The 26,519-nt window shown below is 37.2% G+C and overlaps 1 protein-coding gene across 1 annotated transcript in view; it reads left to right on the top strand.

Moving 5' to 3' along the window:
* AHI1 (Abelson helper integration site 1) overlaps positions 1-26,519 on the top strand; it is a 213,661-nt gene that overhangs the window by 3,107 nt on the left and 184,035 nt on the right. The window contains exons 2-9 of the mRNA XM_066248439.1: positions 6,522-7,024; positions 9,252-9,427; positions 13,955-14,171; positions 15,136-15,328; positions 19,191-19,286; positions 20,259-20,444; positions 21,572-21,721; positions 25,960-26,092. Coding sequence (XP_066104536.1) covers positions 6,660-7,024; positions 9,252-9,427; positions 13,955-14,171; positions 15,136-15,328; positions 19,191-19,286; positions 20,259-20,444; positions 21,572-21,721; positions 25,960-26,092 — 1,516 coding nt within the window. The 5' untranslated portion in view covers positions 6,522-6,659. The remainder of the gene's footprint in view (positions 1-6,521; positions 7,025-9,251; positions 9,428-13,954; positions 14,172-15,135; positions 15,329-19,190; positions 19,287-20,258; positions 20,445-21,571; positions 21,722-25,959; positions 26,093-26,519) is intronic.

Genomic DNA, 26,519 nt, shown 5'->3' with positions numbered 1-26,519 from the left:
AGCTCTCCTCCCTTCCTCCTCCCCTCTCTTTCCTTTCTTCCTTCCCCCTCCCTTCTCTCTCTCTTCTCCTTCCCCCCTCCCTTATCTCTCCCTTCTCCCTTCCCTCTCCCCCCTACCCTCTCTCTCCCTTCTCCTTCCCCTCTGTCTCCCTTTTCCCTTCCTCCTCTCTTCTCTCCCCCTTCTCCCTTCCTCTTCCCCTCTCTCTCCCTTCTCCCCTCTCCTCCCCTCTCTCCTCCCTTCCCCTCCCCTCTCTCTTCTCCCTTCCCCCTCCCCTCTCTCTTCTCCCTTCCCCCTCCCCTCTCTCTTCTCCCTTCCCCCTCCCCTCTCTCTTCTCCCTTCCCCCTCCCCTCTCTCTTCTCCTTCCCCCTCCCTTATCTCTCCCTTCTCCCTTCCCTCTCCCCCCTACCCTCTCTCTCCCTTCTCCTTCCCCTCTGTCTCCCTTTTCCCTTCCTCCTCTCTTCTCTCCCCCTTCTCCCTTCCCATTCCTCTCTCTCTCCCCTCCAGCTCCCATCCCCCTTCCCTCTCTCCCTTCTCCCTCCCCTCTCCCCTCTCTCTCCCCTCCAGCTCCCATCCCCCTTCCCTCTCTCCCTTCTCCCTCCCCTCTCCCCTCTCTCTCCCCTCCAGCTCCCATCCCCCTTCCCTCTCTCCCTTCTCCCTTCCCCCTCCCTTCTCTCTTCCCTCCAGCTCCCATCCCCCTTCCCTCTCTCCCTTCTCCCTTCCCCCTCCCTTCTCTCTCCCTTCTCCCTTTTCTCTCTCCCCTCTCTCTCTTCTTTATTCTTTCTCTTTCTGCCTCTCTCCCATCTCCCTTCTCCCCTCCCCTCTCTCCCCTCTCCCTCCCATTCTCCTTCCCCCTCCTTTCTCTCCCCCTTTTCCCTTCCTCCTCCCCTCTCTCTCCTCCCTTCTCCTTCCCTCTCTCTCCCTTCACTCCTCCCCCTTTCAACCTTATCCCTCCTGCTCTCTCCCTTTCCCCTTCTCTCTCTCTCCCTTCATCAGTCTGTCTCTTAAAAAAAAAAGCCTTGGCTGGATAGCTCATTGGTCTCACAGAGGTTGTGGGTTCAATTCTCTGGTCAGGGCACATACAGGAGCAGCTCCATGTTCCTGTCTCTCTTTACCTGCCTCTCTCAAAATAAATAAATAAGTAAATAGTAAATAATGTAAATACATAATTTACTAAATGTATTTTATCACCTAATTATTTTAATACACTAGTAATGGACATAAAGTAGTTTTATTGAGCACCTATGATGTGCCAGCTACTTACTATGTTGATCACTTTTTTTTTATTTTTTATTAACTCTATTGGGATAACATTGGTTCACAGGATCATATAGGTTTCAAATATACCTTTGCTTTTTTTTTTTTCCTTCTTTTCCAAGTAAGAGGAGGGAAATAGACAAGACTCCCACATGTGCCCCAACTGTGATCCATCTACAACCCCCATCTGGGGCCAGTGCTCTGCCTGTTTAGGGCCATGCTTACAACTGAGCCATTTTTAACAGAGCTCCATGGAGCCATCCTCAGTGCCCTGGTCATATGCTGGAATCAATTGAGCCATGGCTGTGGGAGGAGGAGAGAGAAAAAGAGAAAGAAGGGGAGGGCGAGGGGTAGAGAAGTAGATGGTTGCTTCTACTGTGTGCCCTGACCAGGAATCAAGCCTGGGACATCCACAGTTGGTCAACACTCAACCACTGAACCAGTTGGCCAGGGCCTCAAGTATACATTACTATGATGCATGTCTGTGTGTTGTGTTATTTGCCCACCACCCCAAATCAAATAACCTTCTGTCACCATTTATTTGGCCACTTTATTATTTTCCTACCCTCCCACTCCTTTCCTTCTGCTGACCATTGTAATGTTGTCTGTGTCTATGAGTTTCAATTTTATATTCCACATATGAGTGAAATCATATGGTTCTTAGCTATTTCTGACTGACATTTTGCTTAGCATAACATTCTCAAGGTCCATCCATGTTGTCACAAATAGCAGCATCTCATGTTTTTCCTTTTTTAAAAAATTTTATTGATATTTTTTTTAAGAGAGAAACAGACAGAACATTGATCCTTTCCTGTATGTGTCCTGACTGGGGATCAAACTGGCAACCTCTGCACTTCAGGGTGCTCTCACCCAGTGGTTGGCAAACTCATTAGTCAGCAGAGCCTAATATCAGCAGTACAATAATTGAAATTTCTTTTGAGAGCCAATTTTTTTTTTTTTTTTGTATTTTTCTGAAGCTGGAAACGGGAGAGACAGTCAGACAGACTCCCGCATGCGCCTGACCGGGATCCACCCGGCACGCCCACCAGGGGCGAGGCTCTGCCCACCAGGGGCGAGGCTCTGCCCACCAGGGGGCGATGCTCTGCCCCTCCGGGGCGTTGCTCTGCGGCGACCAGAGCCACTCTAGCGCCTGGGGCAGAGGCCAAGGAGCCATCCCCAGCGCCCGGGCCATCTCTGCTCCAATGGAGCCTTGGCTGCGGGAGGGGAAGAGAGAGACAGAGAGGAAGGAGGGGGGGTGGAGAAGCAAATGGGCGCTTCTCCTATGTGCCTTGGCTGGGAATCGAACCCGGGTCCCCCCGCACGCCAGGCCGACGCTCTACCGCTGAGCCAACTGGCCAGGGCCTGAGAGCCAAATTTTTTAAACTTAAACTATATAGGTAGATACATTACTTATCGAGGTAGCACGTGCATGTGGCATTTTGTGGAAGAGCTACACTCAAGGGGCCAAAGAGCTGCATGTGGCTCACGAGCTGCAGTTTGCCAACCAGGGCTTTAACCAACTGAGCTTTCTGGCCAGGGCATATTTCATCTTTTCTTATGGCTGAGTAGTATTCCATGTCTTGGTCACTTGTGAATAATGCTGCAATGAACATAGTATTACATATATCTTGGCAAATAAATATTTTTAAGTTTTTCGGGTAGATACTCAGTAGAGGGATTGCTGGGATGTATGGTAACCTTATTCTTAATTTTTTGAGAAACTGCCATTCTGTTTTCCATAATGGCTGTACTGTACTAGTTTACAGTCTTTTCAGCAGTGAATGAGGGTTCCTTTTTCTCCACAACCTATCCAATGCTTATTATTTGTCTTGTTGATAATAGCCATTCTATCAGGGGTGAGGTAGTATCTCATCATGGTTTTGATTTGCATTTATTTAATAGCTGGGGAAGTTGAATATCTTTTTATATATCAGTTGGCCATTTGTATGTCTTCTTGGGAAAGGTATCTATTTGAGATCTCTGCCCATTTTTAACTAGATTGTTTGTTTGGTGTTGAGTTGTATGAGTTCTTTCTTTCCTTGTTTCTATCCTTCTTTCTTTCTCTTAATTGGATTTACTAGGATGACATTGGTTAATAAAATTGTATAGGTTTTGGATGTATAGTTCTACAACACATCATCTGTATATTGTATTGCATGTTCATCACCTCAAGTCAAGTCTCCTTCCTTCACCATTTATCCCCACTTAACACTCTTCTTCTCCCCCCCACCCTACTTTCCCTCTTGTAATCACCATACTGTTGTCTGTATCTATGAGTTTTTCTTTTTCCTTTGCCTGATCTCTTCACCTTTTTCACCCAGCCCCTAAACCTCTCCCCCTCTGACAGTTGTTGATCTGGTCTCTGTATCTGTGAGTCTGTTTCTTTGTTGTTTGTTAGTTCATTTTGTTCATTCGTGCCACACATAAGTGAAATCATATGGTACTTATGGTGAAATCATATGGTACTTATGGTGAAATCAAGTACCTTGATGGTGTCTTTTTCTGACTGGTTTATTTCACTCAGCATAATACTCTCCAGGTCTATCTATGCTATCACAAAAGGTAAGATTTCCTTTGTTTTTATGGCAGAGTACTATTCCGTTGTGTAAATGTACCACAGCATTTTTATCCACTCATCTGCTGATGGGCATTTGGGATGCTTCCAAACTTGGCTGTTGTAAGTAATGATGCACTGAAATAGGGGTGCATAATTCTTTTGAGTTAATGTTTCAGGTTTCTTCAGATATATTCCCAGAAGTGGAATCACTGTGTCATAAAGTAGTTCCATTTTTAATTTTTTGAGGAACATCCACACTATTTTCCACAGTGACTACACCAGTCTGCATTTTTCTTGTCTTATTGCGGTGGCTAGGACTTCTGGTACTATGTTGAATAAGAATGGTGAAAGTGTACATCCCTGTGTTGTCCCTGGTCTTGAGAGAAATGCTTCTAGATTTTGCACATTATGGTATTGGCTGTAAGTTTGTCATTTATGGCCTTTATTACATTGAGGTATGTTCCCTGGATTCCCACTTTGCTGAGAATTTTTATCATAAATGAGTATGGAATTTTATAAAATGCTTTTTCTGCATCTATTGATATGATCATGTGATTTTTAGCCTTCATTTTGTTTATGTGGTATCTCACATTTATTGATTTGCAGATATTGTACCAACAGATTTATTGCATCCCCTGAATAAATCCCACTTGAACATGGCATGTGATCTCTAATACATTGCTGGACCTGGTTTGCTAATACTTTGTTGAGGATTTTAGCATCTGTGTTCATCAGGGATATTAGCCTTTAGTTTTCTTTATTTGTAGTATCTATCTGGTTTTGGAATTAGGGTTATCTTGACCTTGTAAAATGAGCTTGGGAATCTTTCCTTCTCTTGAATTTTTTAGAATAGTTTGAGTAGGATAGGTGTTAGTTCTTTTTTAAATGTTTGTTAAAATTCACCTGTGAAGCCATCTGGTCTAGGACTTTTGTTTGTTACGAGTTTTTTTTATTTCTGCTTCAGTTTCGTTAGTTGTAATATGTCTATCATATTCTCTGGTTCTTTCTGATGCTGTTTTGGAAGACTATATTTGTAGGAATTTCTCCATTTCTTCTAGATTTTCTTAAGTTGTTGGCATATAGTTGTTGGTAATATTTCCTATAATCCTTTGTATTTCTTTGGTGTCAGTTGTTACTTCTCTTTCATTTGTGATTTTATTTATCTAGTTCCTCTCTCTTTTTTTCTTGAGAAGTCTAGTTAAAGATTTGTCAGTCTTTTCAAAGATCCAGGTTTTGGTTTTATTGATCTTTTATATTTTTTAAGACTCTATTTTGTTTATTTCTGCTCTGATCTTTATTATTTCCTTTCTTATACTCACTTTGTTGTTGCTCTTTTTCTAGTGTCTTTAAGTTTAAAATTAGAGTGTTTGTTTAAGAGATTTTTCTTATTAACTAAGGTAAGCCTGCAGTGCTATGAATTTCCCTCTTAAGACTGCTTTTACTGCATCCATTGATTTTGAATTGTTGTGTTCTCATCTTCATTTGTTTCAAGGTATCTTTTGATTTTTTCCTCGATTTTATTGTTAACCTATTCATTGTTTATTAATATGTTATTTAGCCTTAATGTCTTTGTGTGTTTTTCAGTTTTTTTCTTCTGGTTGATATTATAATCAGAGAAGATGCTTGACATGATTTCAGTCTTCTTAAGTTTATTGAGATTTGTTTTGTGTCCTAACATATGGTCTCTCCTAGAAAATGTTCCATGTGCAGTTGAAAAGAATGTATATCTTTGAAGTGAAATGCTCTAAAGGTATCAGTTCAATCCATCTGATCTAGTATGTCATTTAAGACCACGGTTTTCTTGTTGATTTCCTGTCTGGAAGTTCTATCCATTGATGTCAATGGGTGTTAAAATCCTTCTATGACTGTATTATTATCAATATCTTCCTCTATGTCCATTGAGATTCACTTTATATATTTAGGTGCTCCCTTGTTGGGTACATAAATGTTTACAGGGTTATAATCTCCTGTTGGATTGCTCCCTTTATCGTTATGTAGTGTCCTTTTTTGTCTCTTACTATAGCCTTTGTTTTAAATAATTCTGACTTTTTTTAATCTTTGGGAAATTTCTCAAAATATTTATTTTATTACTAGTACCATTATCTTTTGATTTCTAGCCTTTTTCTATTGAAATATCTCTTTTAAAATAATTTTTATTGGGGAAAGAGATACAGTTGTGTGCATATTAGTCTGTAGTTTGATTTAAATTGGTAATATTTAACACCTAGCCATATTTTCAGCGATATATTTAGACTAATTGTAGAGTGATCCTACAGCTATATACCTTTGGTTTTAGAATGTAACAGTGAAACAAGATGAATGACCTATGTGTGTTTTCTAAGGGTGAACCTTAAGTGCTTTACCTCAGTGGCTCTTTTATCAATTTCTCTTAATTAGAATAGGGATCATTCTGCCAAAGAGGAAAATAACAGTTGAGATTTGAATAATTAATTAACTTCTTAAAAGTCATTAAGCACTTTTTCACATGTTAATTAACTCATTTTATCAGAACTTACCCTCTGAGATTACTAATCTAATTCTGAGAGAATGAACAAAAAGAGTGCTTATCAGGTGCTCTATGTCACTATGTTCAAGGAAAAAAATAAAATAATATTTCCATAGTGTTCCACCGTTGAACACTAATCATTATATTTTATCCTTGCATAACTATGCTTAGCTTAACCTTTGTTATTATGTCTTCTCTTTCTAGTTTGACACTGTTAGAAGTAATCTTCAGAAAAGTGATGAAATAGTTGCTGCTAACACTAATAACGCAGTGAAGAACACACAAGTCATAGAAAACCAACCAACCAATCCACAGCCAACAGCTGAAAACCCAGATGGTGATATGAGTCTGGAGAAAGGCAAGCAAGAAGAGGCAAGTAAGAAGGTTACAAAGACAGTGTGCCCGCTGACTACACAAGAAATGGAACAGGAAACTCCAGAGAAGACGGTGGATTCTGAACATGAGAAAAATGAGAAAGCAAATGAAGAAAAAGGAAGTAATTTAGATGAAGAAGAAATGAAGCAACTGTACCAGCTCCTGGTAGCTGAAGGAATGACGAAGGAGATGAAGAAGAAAATAAGAAGGAAACTCAAAGAACAGTTGATATGCTTTTCTTCAGATACTTCCTTGCATGATGACAAATTGAGCAATGAGAATAAGAAAACGAAGATAAAGAAAGCTCTCATTTGGTCTAATGCTGAAGCCAGGTATTTTACATTGTTAAGTAGAAAATGTTCTCTCAAAAGTTATATTCTTTTCAACTTTTAAGTGATATCTGTAGCTTCACAAAGAACATTTTAAAGTTTCATTTGGACACATTGCAGGACAAGAATAATAGCTAACCTTATTATGCGCTAAATGCTTTCCAAGAAGTACCTTATTTATTCCCTATAGCAACCCTGTGAGGAATAGTAATAGCTTTTGTGGATGAGGAATCTGAGGGTTTATGTCACAGAACCAGTAAGAAGCTGAGCCAAAACCTTGGCTGTTTTGCTCCATTGTGTCTACCTTTCCTCACTACATCTGCTTTTTAAATCATAGAAACCGAATTACTTCCCCTTTTTGAGTTATAATGCCTGACTGGATATGTGAATATAGCATTTTCCTCTTGTTATATACAAATAACATTTGTTCATTGTAGAACATACAGAAACGAAGAAAAAAATAAAAACGATCCATCCATCCAAAGATAATCACTATTAGCAATTTGGTATCCTACCCTTTTTCTGTATATGATGTCTATACACGTATGCTTGCAATATACAGTGTGAACTTCTGTGCATCTAGTCGTATAAATTTGTCTCTGCTTGGAGAAAACAGAATAGAAAATGTCCTTTTACTACCATGATTTTAGGTGAGCAGCTTGAGGTAGCAAACATTCTGTATCAGACTAATTGGTTGGTGTACAGGGGCAGTTTTCCCTAATGTTCTCATCTAAAAATAATTCCCCTCGTATCAAAAGCTAGACAACCAGTGGTAACAAAGGGAGGGCAGATAGAGTTGCTGCAGGGACAGGTGAGTGTCATTTGTTACCTGCTGCTGCATTAAAAAAACCCAAAAAAACTACTACAGAATTTAGCAGCTTAAAACATCAAACATTTCATTGCTCATTATTTTGTGAATCAGGAACCTGGGTGTGGCTTAAGTAGGTGTGTTTGACTCAGGGTTTCTCACAGGCTACAGGATGAGCCAGGATGTCAGCTGGAGCTAGGCGTCTCAAGACTTGGCTGGGTGAGGGAGGAACTGCCAAGTGACATTGCTATTGGAAGTCTTGGATAATCCACTTCTCAGTTTACTCTTGTGACTGCTGTCAGGTTTGGGTCCTGACTGGTTTGGGCCAGGGACATCAGTTCCTTGCTATATGGACCTGCTAATGTGGGCTTCTCGCAACTGTGGGCACTTGCTTCTCCAGAGCAAGGGCTGAGAGAGAGAGAGAGAGAGAATTCAGTCTTTTGGAACCTAATCTTTGTAGCCTCTATTACTTTTGTCATAGTCTTGTCTATTAGAAGTGTCAATGGAAGGGGATTACAAAAAGCTATAGGTGTTACAAGACAAGGATTATTGGGGCCATCTTAGAGGCTGTTCACCACAGTATATTATAAATCTTCTCATAGCTACCATATGAATAGGAAGCCGTACTCACTATTAAGTAAACTTAGTTCATGAATTTTAAATAAAAACATGGCTTACATGATAGGGACATGCAAAGGATATTGTTCTCTTTTAAGTACTAGTATTGAATATTTATTGATGTGACAAAATATGGCTTTATGAAATGACTAATTTGAAATATTTTTCTAATCTTTTGATTTCTCAACCTCTTTTTTGAAATAGTATATATATGGGAAGTCTTTGATTTTTTACTTGATAGATTGCAGACAGACTTGAATGGGCCAGTTTCTTGCTACAACTGTGTTTGCTTCCGGGATGCTACCCCTTTACCATTTATTAGTTAATGTGATGCAGATTTTATGAGCCCCTGGAAAACAGGAGCAGTATATTTTTACCTAGAAATCAAAGGTTGACTATCTCAAGCCTTTTGAAAAGAAACTTAAAACACATTTTTTTGCTTTTAAATAAAGTAATTTAGAAATTTGGTCATTAATCATTTACTTGGCAGCAGAGTGAAGATGCTTTCATCAATCCTATGTAAAAACAGATCCATTGCTCATAAAACATCGTTTCATTTTTCCCTGGAGTTTACAGCTCAGTTTAATTGGGCTCATGGGGTATATAACCCATCACCAAGTATAAAATAAGTATAATAGATTGACAGATAACCATTTTATTGCAAAAGAAAACCCATATATCTCCCAGCTGGAAATAATACGGATATTAGGGTTATCCTTGCCTCGATTCACTGTTCACTTTGCTGTACAATGAATAATAGTAATAATCCATTTGTAATGACATGTACCTGGGTTATATTTGCAGTACATTGTCCTTTGATGAAGAAAAGGTATGTGAACAAAAGAAGGAAAAGCCAGTTGAAACAGCTACTTCAAATAACAATCAGGATTGTGAAATAAAGTCTATGGAGAAAAACATAGAAGACAGCATGCAAGATGATGAAAAATTCAACCCGAAGGAAAAGAAGCATCCTAAAGCAGGTTCGTTATCCCAATTAAATGGAAACTGTGTTCCTTGGTAAAAATAACTTGATTTTAGGAGTTTGTCATTAAAAGTGAAGAAAATATCGTCCCAAAAGATGTTATTGAAAAAAACTCCAATATAGCCTATTTGGTACTTGTTCTTGGATTTATCTAGATTAAGTCATTTATTTGTGACTATGAGTCCAAGTGATAAGTTAGTATTACTTGAGTCAGTATTACCTGAGTCATTGCTAATTCCTAACTTATTTGAATTCAACCTAGAACAAATTAACTTTGTAGGTGCTATTATAGCATAGAAGTTTTCTTCCATCTGCCACTGAGTTGAGAACCCTAAATAATTTCGACTCATAGTTGCTGAAAGCTATAAATGGTCAAAAGCCAGTAGACATTTTGGCTGGCAAGGCTGCATGCTTCTGTCAAACATGGTGTCTTCCCAGCTCCTCAGCCCAAGTCCACTTACATCCTTCCCACTTCCTTTTCCTCTTGTTTTTCATCTTCCTCTGTACTCATGTCTTTCCTCGTATTTTTTTTTTTTACTTATTACTCTTGCATTTTTCCTACTTCATACATCCTTTTTTTGTTTTGGTTTTCCATTTAATTGGCCAAAAATTAGGACTAAAGTAAGCAATTTAAAAAACAACTTTTTTTTTTGGTCCCGAACTAAGAGTTCTTTTGTCTTTTTAAAATTTTATTTAGAGAATTAAATTTAATGGAGTGACATTGATCAATAAGAGTACATGGGTTTCAGAGAAACATTTCTGTAGCATTTGAACTGTTGATTATGTCGTGTACCCATCACCCAAAGGGAAATCATTTTCTGTCACTGTGTATTTCTCCTTTACTTCTCTCCTCTGTGGCCCCCTCCCTCCCGTTTAATCACTTTACTTTTATCTATGTCCATGAGTCTCATTTTTATATCCCACCAGTGTGTGAAATCATATAAATTCTTAGCTTTTTCTGATTTATTTATTTTCCCTCGATATAATGTCCTCAAGGTCCATCTGTGTTGTCATAAATGACAAAATGTCATCACTTCTTATGGCAGAGTAGTATTCCATTGTAACAGATGTACCACATCGACTTTATCCAGTTCTCTATTGAAGGAAACTTTTATTGAGCATTTTTAAAATTTGTGGTAATTACTCATTAGATGATGTGATTGATATTTTGTGGTTTCTATGATTAAGTTTTAGAAAAGTGCACACATTATAAGTATACTACTTAGCGACTTTTCAAAAACTAAAAATGCCTATAAAATTATCATCTAAATAAAAAATGGAGCATTATTAGCACCCAGGGTCCCCTCAAGTCCTTTTCCAGTTCATTGCCTTTCAGAAGTTAACATTGTCGCCTGACCTGTGGTGGCGCAGTGGATAAAGCGTCGACCTGGAAATGCTGAGGTCGCCGGTTCGAACCCTGGGCTTGCCTGGTCAAGGCACATGTGGGAGTTGATGCTTCCAGCTCCTACCCCCTTCTCTCTCTCTGTCTCTCCTTCTCCTCTCTAAAATGAATAAATAAATAAAAAACTTTAAAAAAAAACAAAAGAAGAAGTAAACATTGTCTTGACATCTAACAGTTTGTTTTTGCCTGCTTTTTTACCTTCATATAAATAAGATTCATTTATTGAATTCTGTGTTCTTTTGTGTCTGGCTTTTTTCACTCAACATTATTCTTGTGAGGTTTATGCTGTTGTTGCATGCAATTAAGCTTATTCATTATCAGTTCTGTTCTTGTACTGTATAAATATACCACAATTAATTTGTCAATTGTATTGATGGACATTTGAACTATTTCTAGTTTCAGGTTATTACAAATAAAGCTGTAATGAATACTGTAGTCATGTCTTTTTGCAAGCGTATATATACATTTTTATTGGGCATATAAAGACATGTATACATTTTTATTGGTTGTATAGGAATAGACTTATGTCATAGATTATATATTTTTTCACTTTAAAAGGTACTACCCATTTTCCAGAGTCGGTTTACCAGTTGTGACTAACAGGATTTGAGAGGCTCCTTTGCTCCACGTCTTCACTAACATTCATGTTGGCAGTATTTTTAAATGTTAGCCATTTTTAGTTGCACATACATTTCATTTTGACTTGAATATTTTCCCATGATAACTAGTGAAGTTGAACATCTTTGTGTTTATTGACTACTTGTATTTCCTCATTAATAAATTTGTTTTCAGTGTATTTTATTTTAAGAAATGAAATGTCTGTCTTTGATTTATGAAAATATTTTTTATATATAGACATCAGTCTTTTCTCATATATAAATACATACACATATACATTTATTGTAAATATCCTTCCACTCTGGGTTGTTTTATTTTTCTCTTACCGGTATCATTTGAAACATAGTCAATTTCATAAAAGTGAGACCAAGAGACATTGATAAGAGTGTGGTGGTTACGGGGGGAGGGGGAGAGGGAGAGGGAAGGGGAGGGGGAGGGGCACAAAGAGAACTAGATAGAGGGTGACAGGACAATCTGACTTTGGGTGATGGGTATGCAACATAATTGAACGACAAGATAACCTGGACATGTTATCTTTGAATATATGTATCTTGATTTACTGATGTCACCCCATTAAAAATTAAAAAAAATAAAAAAAAAAGAAACATAGTCAATTTTACAGGAAGGTATAACAATCCTAAACATGCATATATTCAATAACATAGCTTCAAAATATACAAAGAAAAAAACTAACAAAAATAAAAACAGAGAAACACAAAATCTTAGAATTTTAATAGCTGATAGAATAAGCAAATAAAAATTTTAAAACAGGTAAGATTAGCTGAACACATTAAACTAATAATTTAAGTTAAATACATAGAACACTGCACACGACAGTGTCAGAATTCACATTCTTTTCAAGTGCACATGGAATATGTAACCAAACTGACCATAAGCTGGTTATAAAGCCTCAATAAATACAAAAGATTGAAATTCACATTGTTCTTTGACAATGGCAGGTAGCAACCAAAACAAAAAGATAATTAGAAAGTCATCTATTGTCTTAGACCCGTGATAGCGAACCTTTTTATAAAAACTGCCCGCCTTTGCAGTGCTGGTCAACCTAGTGGGCGGTCCAGCTTTCATGGTGGGCCAATCACGGGGACTGTTTGGTTGCTCTGCTACCGCCCACCATGAAAATGGAAATGAGAACACAGTTTTATTGAATGATAATGAAGTTACAGCATTCAGAAACGTGATATATAGCCGAAGTAGTGGCTCAGATAAAACTTTAAAGTCTTAAATGCATATAATGACTGAGTTCTCATAATATCCATCTTATAAAGCTAGAAATAAACAGCAAATCAATCCCAAAGAAAGTGGAAAGTAAATAATACAGACAGATGAAATAAGTAAATAATACACAGTGTACAATAGATAAAATCAGAGCTAATAAAGTTGGCTCTTTGAAAAGATTCACAGATTGAAAATCCCCAAACTGATCAAGAAATGAAGAGATAACAAAGTACCAATACCCAGGGATATCCTTTCAGATGTACAGACATACAAAAATGGAAATTTTGAATTACATGAACAAATTCCTCAAAAAATAGTCTATCAAAGTTGATTAAAAAAACAGAAAAATTGAAGAGTCTAATATTCATTCAAAAACCAATTCTGATTTACAATTCTTCCTGAAAAAGAAAAAGAAAAAACCCTCAGGCTAAATGGCTTAATTAGAAAATTCTTCCAAATATTTAAGGAAGAAATAACACCAATCTATACAATACTTCCAGAGAAATGAAAGAGATGGAACATTTCCCAATTACTTTTGAGACTAAAACCTTGATATTAAAAACTCTGGGTATTTCAAGAAAGGAAAGGTACAAACCCATGTCTTACATGACCACAGATACAAAAATCTTAAATAAAATGTCAGCAAATAAAATCCAATAATAGATTTTTTAAAAAAAGAGATAATATATCACAACCAAGTGGCTTTCCCACTCCTGCCAAGAACAAAAAGACGGCTTAATATTAAAAAAGATAGCTTAACATTTAAATATTAAGATTAATAGGAAAAAGGGCAAAAATTTATATAATCATGTTGATGCAGAAAATCACCTGATCAAATTCAATATCTACTCATGATAAAAAGTATTAACAGATGATATGATTACATATGCATAAATTGACCTGCTGCATCGTACTACATCCTGTCCGGAAGCATAAATTACAATTATAAATGAATCAAGTGATATAGATATATTCCACTTAAAAATACCTAGAAAAAATGCTTTTGATCTTTTCTCTTTTTTTTGTTGTTGGTCCTTGTTGGGGAAGTAAGAAAGATACTTTATTTAAATGCATTAGTAATTTCAGTGTTTTACGCTTAGAGTGTAGTGTGCTATATACTGGCTTTTCCCCCCCTTTTCCTTGAAATTTCTTTATTAACAAAGACAAATGACTGTGAATCATAAAGATTAAGTGACATGAAAATGCAGTTTATATTGTTGAGTATATGGAATAATTAATTCTACTGTTGATTTTCTTCCATGCTTGTAGTTTCAGATAATGAAGACAGTGATGATGATGATGGTGTTCATGAAATAACAGGTCGAGATAGTCCAGTTTTTCCCAAATGTTTGCTTGATGACGACCTTGTCCTGGGAGTTCATGTTCACCGAACTGATCCACTTAGGTCCGATTTTATTTCTTACCCGATGGTAAAAATTCATGTGGTTGATGAGAAAACTGGTCAATATGTCAAGAAAGATAAAAGGTAACTTTTTTAAATTTCAAAGCCAACCCTTGAATTAAATATGTCTGCAGAAAGGATCCTATTTTCTGCCATTGAAAGTCAATGCAAATAGGGCTGTGGGTTTGTATTGGAGAACAGTTGACCAGTTGTAACTGTTCCCCAACCAGTGACATTGATCAGTGTGTTTCACAGAAGATAGGGAAAGCATCTGTTAATTTAGTGAGCCATGTCAACTGGAGGAGAGTTGAGAGAGTTTCTGCCAAGCTGAATGACTAATTTATGACACTGTAAATCATCTTGTGTTGCACTATAAATACATTTGTTTTCTAACGTCCTGTTTTTGTTTTGAAACTAATATGTTACCTGGGCCTCAGGTGGTAAATGAATCTTAAATTTAACTTTTGCTTCCTATTCTATAACTAATACATCCTTGAAGGCCCAAAATAAAGAATGAAATAAATGATTATACTAGAATTAAAAAAAAAAAACCTATCAGTTTGGAATGGTGGCAAGGATGAAAAACATGAGGATTATAAAAAAAGGTCATTGACTTATTTAGTTGTCTTAGGTCATACAAAGAAGGTGCGACACACCTGGAAAGTTGTGTTCCTCTTGTGCTCATTTTCTTGTTTAAATGCACTGCACTATTTTATGACAAACTCACTTAAGATTCTGAAGGAATTAATTTGTTCCAGCTTTGAGTACTAAAGGTATAATCATACCTCTCACTTTATATTTCTATAATTAAATAATTCTGTGAAATCAACTGATAGTATGTAAATGCAAAATGAAGTGAGTACTACCACTTTTAAGTCTCATAAAATTTATAATTTTCTACATGGACAGTCAAAGCAGTTTTTTCTTACATAGTATGGCTATTTGTTATTCCCAGATGCCTCATCTTGAATACCATATTTTTCTTTTTTTCTCAACATTCTCAAATGTATAAAGAATTGTGTTAATAGAAATATCTTTTTTTGAACAGTCAACGGCCTGTCTCATCTTCCTCTGAAAGCAACAATCTGGACTATGTTCTTCCTGTCATAACCCAGCGATGTGATATCAGACAGTTAAATTCAAGGTTTGCAAAGTGGGAGGAACAAGTTTTATTTCATGTAAACTTTCGCTCTTTGCTTCAAGATTTCAGTGAGAGCCCTAAAGTCATCCTGTTCTTCGAGGTATGGATTGAGTAGAGCAATTTAAACTAAATTTTAGTGATTACAGTTGTCCCTCAGTATCCCTAGCGGGGTTCCAGGGTCCTCTGAAGATACCAAAATCTGTGGGTGCTGAAGTCCCTCATAAAATGGTGTGGTTTTTGCATATAACCTCTGTTTGCATACAGGCTGTAGCAGTGTATGCCCACACATCACTTCATTGGTGGTGTTTCAGTGTATAGCAAATTCAAGTTTTGCTTTTGAGAACTTTCTGGGCTTTTTTTTTTTTTTTAATCTATACCTATTTGAATCTTTGGATGTGGAAGCCACAGATACAGAGGGCCAATTGCATAACATAAATGTAAGCAATTGTTTTAATAGTTCAATATATGACAAAGTAGTATGAGAATTTAATTTCTGTTATTTAGTGTTTGGGATATGCAAGGCAGAAACAAGTGAGAGTTACAAGTAATAGCATATTTGTTGAGCATTTGCTAGTATAAGTAGTTAGCCAGTGGATTTACTCTATTGCTTAATCTTTATACAATAACAATGCCATGACTATTAACTGAACCTAGTCTGTATCTATCTTATCTTTTATACTTAACCCATCTCACAAAGTATAATCTAATTTAATAATATCAGACTCCATAAGAGTTTGTATGCTAGTAAGAGAAATAAAGGTTTAACATAGCAGATCACTTGACTAATACATGTAATATATAACCAAATGAAGTAGAACTTTTTTGATGTGAAGGGTTAGTGAAGGGTCAGAGCAGTTAGGAAAAGCTTTATGGAGTAGATGGCCTTTGAGTTGACACGCTATTCTAATACCATATTTGAGTGCGAAAGAAATCAAGGAGTATAAAGTGATTTTTCTCAGTACAATTTTAAGGGCAGGTAATTTGTATTTGGAGGTAGTTTAAACCTAATTACGTTTTTTTAAACCAATTCATGTTATCTCTCCATAAGCATAGGAAAGTAGAGAAAACCTCTTTTCCAGTTTAAGCAGGATGGTGAATTTTAGCTTGGTAAGAGCAAGTCATGACCAAAACCAATTACTGATATTGTAGAGTTACTTGCTTTTATAATCCTTGACTTTTAGGTGATCTTCGTGAGTTTATGAAACAAATATTCCACCATTTGCATCTGATTATGTTGTATGATTTATACAAAGCTATGATTTCTTTTTAAAGTGATAGAATGTATATGTCAAGGAACCTTTGTCATAGAAATTTGTCATTTGTTATAGCATTCTTTTTATATTCATTTTAGTAGTAGCACAAGATTGTTGCTATACAAACACTTTTGGTTGCTTCTTAAGTTTTTTGTTGTTTTTTTTTGTAATTTTTCTGAAGCTAGAAACGGGGAGAGACAGACAGACTCCCGCATGCGCCCGATGGGGATCTACCCGGCACGCCCACCGGGGGGGGGGGCGATGCTCTGCCCACCAGGGGGCGATGCTCTGCCCCTCCGGGGCGTCGCTCTATTGCGACCAGAGCTACTCTAGCACCTGGGGCAGAGACCAAGGAGCCATCCCCAGCGCCCGGGCCATCTTTGCTCCAATGGAGCCTTGGCTGTGGGAGGGGAAGAGAGAGACAGAGAGGAAGGAGAGGGGGAGGGGTGGAGAAGCAGATGGGCACTTCTCCTGTGTGCCCTGTCCAGGAATCGAACCCGGGACTTCTGCACGCCAGGCCGACGCTCTACCACTGAGCAAACAGGCCAGGGCTGCTTCTTAAGTTTTAACATAAAGTGTTATTGTCTACAAAACTAATTTTTTATTTCAGCTTGTTAAGGGTTTATTGAGGACAATTTGATAATAGCTACCAGAAGTCTTTAAAAGTTACTCTACTTCTTGGTATTTTTCCCAAGGGAAAAATGACAAGTACACAATGTTGTATGTGCCAAGGGTATTTAAGCACTGTTTATAGTAGCAAAAACTTTAGAGACAGGTCTTTTCAACCAGTTAAAGTTTGGTTAAATAAATTAAGATTTTTTTATTAAACTTATGGTATTTATAATACCGGAGAATACTAGGCAGCCATTAGCATGATAATTACATATGTATAGACTAATTGAAGAGATATCCACTATAAAGTGTATCAAAATAGTTTGTGGCCCTGGCCGGTTGGCTCAGTGGTAGAGCGTCGGCCTGGCGTGCAGAAGTCCCGGGTTCGATTCCCGGCCAGGGCACACAAGAGAAGTGCCCATCTACTTCTCCACCCCTCCCCCCTCTCCTTCCTCTCTGTCTGTCTCTTCCCCTCCCGCAGCCAAGGCTCTATTGGAGCAAAGATGGCCCGGGCGCTGGGGATGGCTCCTTGGCCTCTGCCTCAGGCGCTACAGTGGCTCTGGTCGCAACAGAGCGACGCCCCAGAGGGGCAGAGCATCGCCCCTGGTGGGCGTGCCGGGTGGATCCCGGTCGGGCGCATGCGGGAGTCTGTCTGATTGTCTCTCCCCGTTTCCAGCTTCAGAAAAATACAAAAAAAAAAAAAAAAGTTTGTGAAGTAACCTTGGATTTGTATTACTATATGACATATTAGTATATGACATATTTAGGAATGCACAGAAAAAGGTTTAGATTCATGTCAACCTGTAAACATGTAGTGTATGTTAATCATCTCTGGGTCTGGATTACAAGTTGTTTTTACTTTGTAATAAATTTTTTTACATTGTCAGTGGTTTTTCATTGAGCATGTAGTATTACATCTGAAAACAGGTTGAAGAATATAAAGAATAGGGATGAGTGGAGTCCATATTATTTTTTAAAGCATTCTCCTGTAAAGAATTGTTAGCTCAGCTGAACTTTTGATAAGCACCAGTGAATTCAAAGTGCTAATCTTTGGCAATTACCTAGAATATGGGTAGCCTCTTTGGTCAGTCGATTGCAAATCCATGAGCTTTGACATCCATACATAGTGGAGAAATGTAAGAAATTTTCTCGAGAAGCCTAATTACAACATGTATACAGAGAGAAAAATTTCAACTTCAGGAAGGTGACCCAAGGAAGGCCCCAGAGATAAATAAGGTTATGAATTTTTTAAATAAACAGTCCTTCTAAATCTGCTTTCACACATTAAAAATTAAGTATTTGATGCCTGGTGTATTTGTGCCTAGACTATATTTTAGGTAATTAGTGTTTTGTCTTAGATTTAAAATCTTAATAAAAGATTTAACGAAAGGAAGTGGTTGGCCCTGGCTGGTTTGCTCAGTGGTAGAGAGTTGGCCTGGTGTGTGGAATTCCCGGGTTTGATTCTTGGTCAGGACACACAGGAGAAGTGCCCATCTGTGTCTCTCTCTCTCTCTCTCTCTCTCTCTCTCTCTCTCTTTTCCTCTGGTAGCCGTGGCTCAAATGGTTTGAGCAAAGTTGGCCCTGGGCACTAAGGATGGCTCCATGGCCTCACCTTAGGCACTAACATAGCTCGGTTACTGAGCAACGGAGCAGCAACCCAGATTGGCAGAGCATCGCCTAGTAGGGGCGCATGCAGGAGTCTGTCTTTGCCTCCCCCCTTTCAGTTAATAAAGGAAAAGGAAGGGAAGGGAAAGAAAGGAAGGGGAAAGGAAAGAAAAGGAAAGAAGGAAAGGAAAGGAGAAAGGAAAGGAAAAGAAAGGAAAGGAAGAAAAAGGGAGAGAGAAAGAGAGAGAGAGAGAAAGAAAAGAGAAGAAAGAAAGGAAAGAAAGAACCAAAAAAAGAAACTGGTCAAAAACTGGACCCTCACTAATAGTATGAATTAACTTAAAAGTTAATGAAATGAGATAAAAAATATTTTTCCCCTGATAAAGAAAACTATAAGTAAACAAATGATATTTTAATTTTTTATTATTAGAAAATATTAAATTTTAGATAGGCTAGTCTTCTGTGAAGTAATTTTTAAGTATTTATTTACAGATTCTTGACTTCTTAAGCATGGATGACATTAAGAATAAGCCCGAAATTAAAACCCAGCTCTGTGGCTTTCGGAAAATTGCGTGGGCATTTCTCAAGGTATATTTTTCACCTATTTTTAACACTTTTATATAGTCTTCAAATCTGATTAGCTGCTTTTCCCCAAGTCAGTTTGGTTTCATATAAGAAGGTAAGATTGCAGTTTTAGTGAGTTATTAAGTTAAGCTCATGTGATGTCATTCAGATTTCTTACACATTTATTGACTGCCTACTTTGTGCCAGCTATATATTTGGCTCTAAGGATGGAACATTGAAAAAGACACACACAGCCCTGCTGTGAACAAATATTTATTAAATCCTTTCCATACGCGAGCCACTGTTCTAGTCAATGAACAAAGAAGACAAATGCCTTGGCCTCACAGAACTCATATTCTAGTAAGTAAAACATACATAAAACAATTGAAAGCCCCCAGAGCTATCCTAGGAAGATCAGAATGGATAGTAAGTACCCTGGAAAGGTATAACCATCTAGTGACCTATCCCTTTTATCCCAATAAAAACAAATTCATGAGAAAAAAAGTTGATCACACAATTTTTCATTTATTATCATTTTTATACCTACTATGAAAAGATATTGGGTGGGTGATGAATAATATCCTGTGGGGGCAGAGATTCCAGGAAGAGACATTGAACCCAAGTATTAGCTAGATCATAACAGTGGGGGAAAGACAATTCTAAATAGAGGGTACAGTATATGCAAAGCCCCTGATGTTGTACGTAGTAGGTATACAGTAAGTCCTCACTTAATGTTGTTTATCGGTTCTGCAACTTTAAATGAAACGATGTATAATGAAATCCATTTTATCACTGGCTAATTAATTATAAACAGAAGTTAAGTTCCTATGGCATCTTACCATGTCATAACAAAAGAATGTTGAACAAAACGTTATTCAAGGACCTGCTGTTTTTGGCCAAAAGAAGGCCACTGAGGTTGGAGGACATATATTATTGTTTTATGGGGTTTATTTATTTTCAATAAAAATAAAATTTTATTTGAATTCTTATTTTCAGCTTCTAGGAGCCAATGGAAATGTAAACATCAATTCAGAATTTCGCTTGCAGCTGTATTACCCACCTAGTAACCCTCAAACCTATTTAAATGTTGTTGAGGTTTTTGAATGGTGGTCAAAATTTCCAAGATACCGTTATCCATCAACACTGTATGTGACTGTAAGAGGATCGAAAATTCCAGACTGTGTAAGTTAATATTACACGTAAAGATGTATCCTCTGTTGTTGAGATTAAATGGTAACATATTTTCATTTCTAAAAAGATAAGATCTCTAGAATTATTTTAATAGATTTGTAGGATAGAAAGTTATCTTAAGAGATTATGTCTTGATCCTGTAATAGCTAATACTTAAAAGATACTTAAATGAATTTTAAGTAATAAAAACAGGTTTCATTGTTAAAAAAATGTGTTTTTTTAAATACTTTTTTTTAAAAATTAAACATAAAGAATGATGTAAAACAGAAATTGACAAATATTGTTTATAAAGTATCAGATAGCTAATATAATAGCTTTTCAGGGTATACAGTCTGTGTTTCAGTTACTCAATTTTGCCTTTGTAGGCAAAATTTTGCCTTATGTAGGTGGTAACAAAAACAATTTGAAAATATGTTCCAATAAAACTTTATTGACAGAAACAGCAGGATAGATTTCACGTGGGCCATAGTTTGCAGACATGATTTATAGGCATGTTTTTTACAGTATTATTTAAATAACTAGCAAATAATCTTTCTACTGCTATTTTCCATAGATAAAAATTATAACGATCTTAGCAAAGACAAGATACTAAAATGAAGTTAAACTTTTGCTTTTGTCTTATTTGCTATAAGACATTTCAGATCAGTTGCATATTCTATAGTTGATATTATAAACTGTGACCACAGAGTTGGTTTGCATTAATTTGAATGGAGTTAAATCTATTTTTTAAAAATGAAAGATTTTAAAAACTTTAGATCTAAATTATATTGGTTTTGTGATATTACAGCCAGAGATACCAGAGTATATCAGAGCCACAACATAGCATCTAGTAGGTATTGGTGAAGAGGCAGAAACAAGGGGCCAGAGTTATTAAAACATTTCACGTTACCATTTAAATTCTATTTTTCTCCCAACTTCTAAGGCCTTTTTGGTTACAGGACAGTATTTTCAAGCAACTTTCATTTTATTCAGAATAACGTACAAATAGAAGAACTTTTTCTGGATTACATTTTGAAAACATTTTCATATTGTTTGTTTCAATCTTTTAAAAACCATCTAGGCTAGAAAAGAAAAAATTAACATGATATATAATTTTCTCATTTTCTATATATTTTTAGGAAAAGCCACCTAATTCTCTGACGGCTGTTCAGGAAGAAAAAGGTGTATCCATGTTCTCTGAGCCACACAGTGAGTCAAGTTCAGTGGACCCAGAGCCTGGCCTAGAGGACTCCAAGGAAGTAGTGAAATGGAAACGACTGCCCGGGCAGGTAAAGTGTTTGATGATACTGGGTTCATTTAGATATTCACTTAACCAGTCCAACAACTCCTAGGATAACTAGATTGCTATTTAAAACTGTCAGGCCTGACCAGACGGTGGCGCAGTGGATAGAGTGTCGGACTGGGATGCCGAGGACCCAGGTTCGAGACCCCGAGGTCGCCAGCTTGAACGTGGGCTCATCTGGTTTGAGCAAAGCTCACCAGCTTGGACCCAAGGTCGCTGGCTTGAGCAAGGGGTTATTCGGTCTGCTGAAGACCCACGGTCAAGGCACATATGAGAAAGCAATCAATGAACAACTAAGGTGTTGCAATGCGCAATGAAAAACTAATGATTGATGCTTCTCATCTCTCCGTTCCTGTCTGTCTGTCCCTGTGTATCCCTCTCTCTGACTTTCTCTCTCTGTCTCTGTAAAAAAAAAAAAAAAAAAAACTGTCAGGTTATTCTTGTTTTTAACCACAATATTGCCAGTCCAACAATTCATTTGATAAGTAATAATAGAGTGCTTATCATCAGCAGTAAAACACTTTCTAGGTTGTTTGTTTAGGGACTTGGGCAGTTTTATTAGTTTGTTAGAGTTACCATAAAAGTATACTTCAGACTGCTTTTCTTAAACAACAGAAATTTGCCTGGCCTGTGGTGGCGCAGTGGATAAAGCATCAACCTGGAAAGCTGAAGTCGCAGGTTCAAAACCCTGTGCTTGCTGGTCAAGGCACATATTAGAAGTTGATGCTCCCTGCTCCTTCCCCCTTCTCTCTCACTCTCTCCTCTCTAAAATGAATACGTAAAAATCTTTAAAAAAATAAACCAGAAATTTATTTACTCCTAGTTCTGCAGTCTAGAAGTCCCAAGATTAAGGGTCGACAGAGTTGATTTACTCTGAACCCTTTCTTCTTGGCTGCCAGATGGCTGCCGTCTTGCTGCCCTTTCATGGTCTTTTCCCTTTGTATACCCCCTGGTGTCTTTTCCTCTTCTAATCAGGACCCACCCCAACAACTTCATTTTAACTTAATCAGCTAGTTAAAGAACTTATCTCCAAATACTTTTACATTCTGAAGTACTGGAGTTAGGGCTTTAACACATGAATTTGGGGGTATAATAAGTAAAAAGATAGATTGATATCTATAAGAGGTATGTCTCCCAAATGGATTTTAGTTTTTAAAAGTGGATTTTTTTAATGGATTCATGAAAATTTTTACAGTCCCTGGATTTTTCCAGAATCACATTTTGGTGAATATATGTGCATGTATCTTTTTCTCCCACAAGTTGAGTTAATGTTTTACTTATTTTTTTCTTACTTGGTTAGAGCATTCAATAGCAAGAAGGATTGCTGATATAGTTTTGTAACTCTCTTATTTGTTTCCACAAAGACTGGAGTGGTTCATTTGATATTTCTAAGCCAATACCAGTGCAGTTTATCTAAAAATCTTAGTTTCTGCAAACATTTAGTATTACGTGAGGGTGATTGTTTCCCCAGACCTTCCTACTCTCTGTGTTTTGCATCACATTTGACTTTCTTTTTGAGGCCAGTTTTACAGATTCATCTTCATGTCCTTTAAAATACTTTACATGTCATAATATGGGAGGAATAGCATTTCCACTGTGCCCTTAGGGACCTTTCGCATCTGTTGGGGAAACAGAAAACAGTGCCAGTATTCTTCACTGTTAGGTATGCTGCAGAGAATTCCTGAGGAAATATAGGTATAAAAATAATTGTATAGGTGAGCAGTTCTCAAAGTGTGATTTGGGAACTGAGGGGTAACGGTAAACTCAACCTGTCTTCATAATCGAACCATAATGATTCTAATGATTTTATTATTGTATGTAGTTTCTTTTTCTTACAAATACACACTGGAGTTTTCGAGAGGTTAAATGATATGTGATTATGAAATCTAGCTATCTTTTATTAAGACAGATATTAAAGAGATTTTCAAAAGTAGAGAACAATTTTATTTTGTACGGTTATTATTCATAAAAGGACATTATGTTAACATTTCATGGGTTTGCTACTGGTTTTTTTTAAATGAGTCAACACATTTTTAATTTAATCAATTTTACTTTGTAATATAAATAGCCATGGATATATCCACATATACAAAAGTTTTGGGGGACCTCAGAATTTTTTAAGACTAAAGTATCTTTAAACTAAAACATTTTGAGAATACACACTGGAGTTTTCAGAAGGTGAACTGGAGTTTTCAGAAGGTGAACTGGAGTTGTAGAGAAAGGGGTTCATTCAACTGGTAGGTGGAGTTTGAGATAGACTTTAAAGGGTGGCCAGGTTAGGGTGAAGAAGGGAAAGGTGTTATATGGGGGCAGATTTATAAATAAATGGGGAAGAACCTGCTGTATTCATTAGCCTCTCAAAAAGCTGGCTGGCTGGAAACCAGGGTCTATATAAAAGAAGATTGTACAGGCAAGGCAGACCTACGTTATGGAGTGCCTTGGATGATAGCTTAATACTGGGTTGTAAGGGATGGGAGAAACTAGTGGGAGGTGTGGGCTAGGAGAGAAGCCTGGTCTCAGTCACACTGTAGGACAAATTAATGCTGGCAGTGGCATGGGGGAGATCGTGAGATAGGACACGTCGGAATGAGAGAAACCTCTCAGAGGGCAGTTGCAGTCATGATGTGAGGTAAAAAAAAAGTCTAACCTTGGGATAATGGTGGCAAAAATGAAAAATAAGAGATGAAGACAAAAACAGAAGAGTGAGCATAATTTAGTGTCTGATGAGGTGTCTGATGAGGTAGTAAAGAAGAAGGAAGTCAGTGATGTTGAAGCCCTTTATTGATATTAAACTTTCATTGGCTATTCCAAGTACAATGTCAGACCCTAAGAATACAAAGGAAATCATAGGGCTTCAGTGACTTTAGCTTAAGTCAGTTGTTTTTAACTATTTTAAACTTGGAGGCACCAGAGAAAATAGAAGAATTATTTTGGGGACCACTAAGGCAGAAATTGCCCTGAGCATGAGCGAAGTCGACTAAGATCACTGGGTCTATAATCTTCATACAAAATCACATTGGTTAACTCATGGACTAGCTGAAATTTTCTGGCGGACCTGTCCATGGACCAGTGGCTGGAAAACACTGGCTTAAAGTGACTGAGCAGAGGTTTCCTCATCTACATCTGCTCTAGGAGCAGCAGCAAAGGATTGTCAAACCTCCTGACTTTTCCTTTAGTTTCTTCCTCTTTTTAACCTTCTCTTCCTTTTCAAAGTCATCTGGATGGAGAATGGAGGAGGAAAATGGGTAGCATGGTCTCTGGTACATTACTGCCGCCTAATAAATGTCTACTAAAATTTTCACCTTCCAAGTAGCTACTCAAAATGCTGCCTCCTAATAATGCTACTAAATTTTGATGCTACTTATGAAAGAACTGGTACCTATCTAGAGTGCAGGCCCTTGAACTAATAGTCTTAGACTAGGCTCATTAAGCTAGGCATGACCCTCTTAATATTCCTCATAAGCTATATATAGTAATAATGGTCGGTCATAGGGTTACTGTGATCAATATATGAAGACGTGTAATAAAGTACCATGTTCTTGGCATATAGTTAGGACCCAATATGTGTTTAATTGAACTTTTGGAATAAGAAACATAGGAACGAAGGCTCACTAAAGTTTGGAAGAGGCAGAATTAGAACAAATAAATAGTATTTTCTACAGTAGATAGTAATACAGGAAATTTTGGGTTTCATTTGGTAATGAAATTAGTGAATCAAAAACCAATAGGAAGTGATTGATTACTTTGAAAGCACATTTTGGAAGGTAGCCACAAATGATGGTTATTTTAAAAGAGAAAAAGAGAGAGAATGAAATTTATACATCCTGGTCTTAAGTTAGGCGCTGAAGTACATTCATGGTCTCAGAACAAGTTTATTGCTCAGAAAAAAATCACATATTAATTGCTGTCATGGTATTAAGTGTGTGACATACTTTTTTATGGTTATAGCTGTTTGGTCGTAACAGCTTTAGAGTGTCAAATATTGACATTTTCTACTCGTATTTTAAGTGAGTTCAGTACTAGTTAGGTATGGAGTATAAATTCACTTAATTTTATGGAGATCTGATTTTTCTCTTTAGAAAGTAAAATAAATTACAATGGTTGTCCATAATTCTGCTTGCTCTTCTCATTGTAGAGGGACTTAAAAAAATACCTCCAGTAATTGAAATGAACAACTAGCATTTATAAATGTTTCTTCATCTGTTTTGAATTTATGGATTTTAGGCTTGCCATGTCCCCAACATGCTCCTCTTCTCCCTGAATGCCGGAGAACGAGGCTGTTTTCGTCTGTCTTTCTCTCACAATGGAAGGATATTAGCAGCGGCCTGCGCCAGCCGCAGTGGCTATCCAATTATCCGTGAGTAATAATCCTGTTTGTTTAATCCAGGGGTAGTTGACCTTTTTATACCTACCACCCACTTTGGTATCTCTGTTAGTAGTAACATTTTCTAACCGCCCACCGGTTCCACGGTAATGGTGATTTATAAAGTAGGGAAGTAACTTTACTTTATAAAATTTATAAAGCAGAGTTACAGCAAGTTAAAGCATATAATAATAATTACTTACCAAGTACTTTATGTCGGATTTTCGCTGTTTGGCAGAATAAATCTTTATGAAACAATTTACTATAGTTAAATCTATCTTTTTATTTATACTTTGGTTGCTCTGCTACCACCCACCATGAAAGCTGGAACGCCCACTAGTGGACAGTAGGGACCAGCTTGACTACCAGTGTTTTCATCTGATTGAAGTCTCTATGGAAGAGATTCTTTGGTTTATTTTTA

This window comes from Saccopteryx bilineata, chromosome 12 (genome assembly GCF_036850765.1).
Source record: "Saccopteryx bilineata isolate mSacBil1 chromosome 12, mSacBil1_pri_phased_curated, whole genome shotgun sequence".
NCBI classification, from domain to species: domain Eukaryota; kingdom Metazoa; phylum Chordata; class Mammalia; order Chiroptera; family Emballonuridae; genus Saccopteryx; species Saccopteryx bilineata.
The sequence above is the reverse complement of the archived record's forward strand: the minus strand, read 5'-3'. Positions and strand labels throughout refer to the sequence as shown.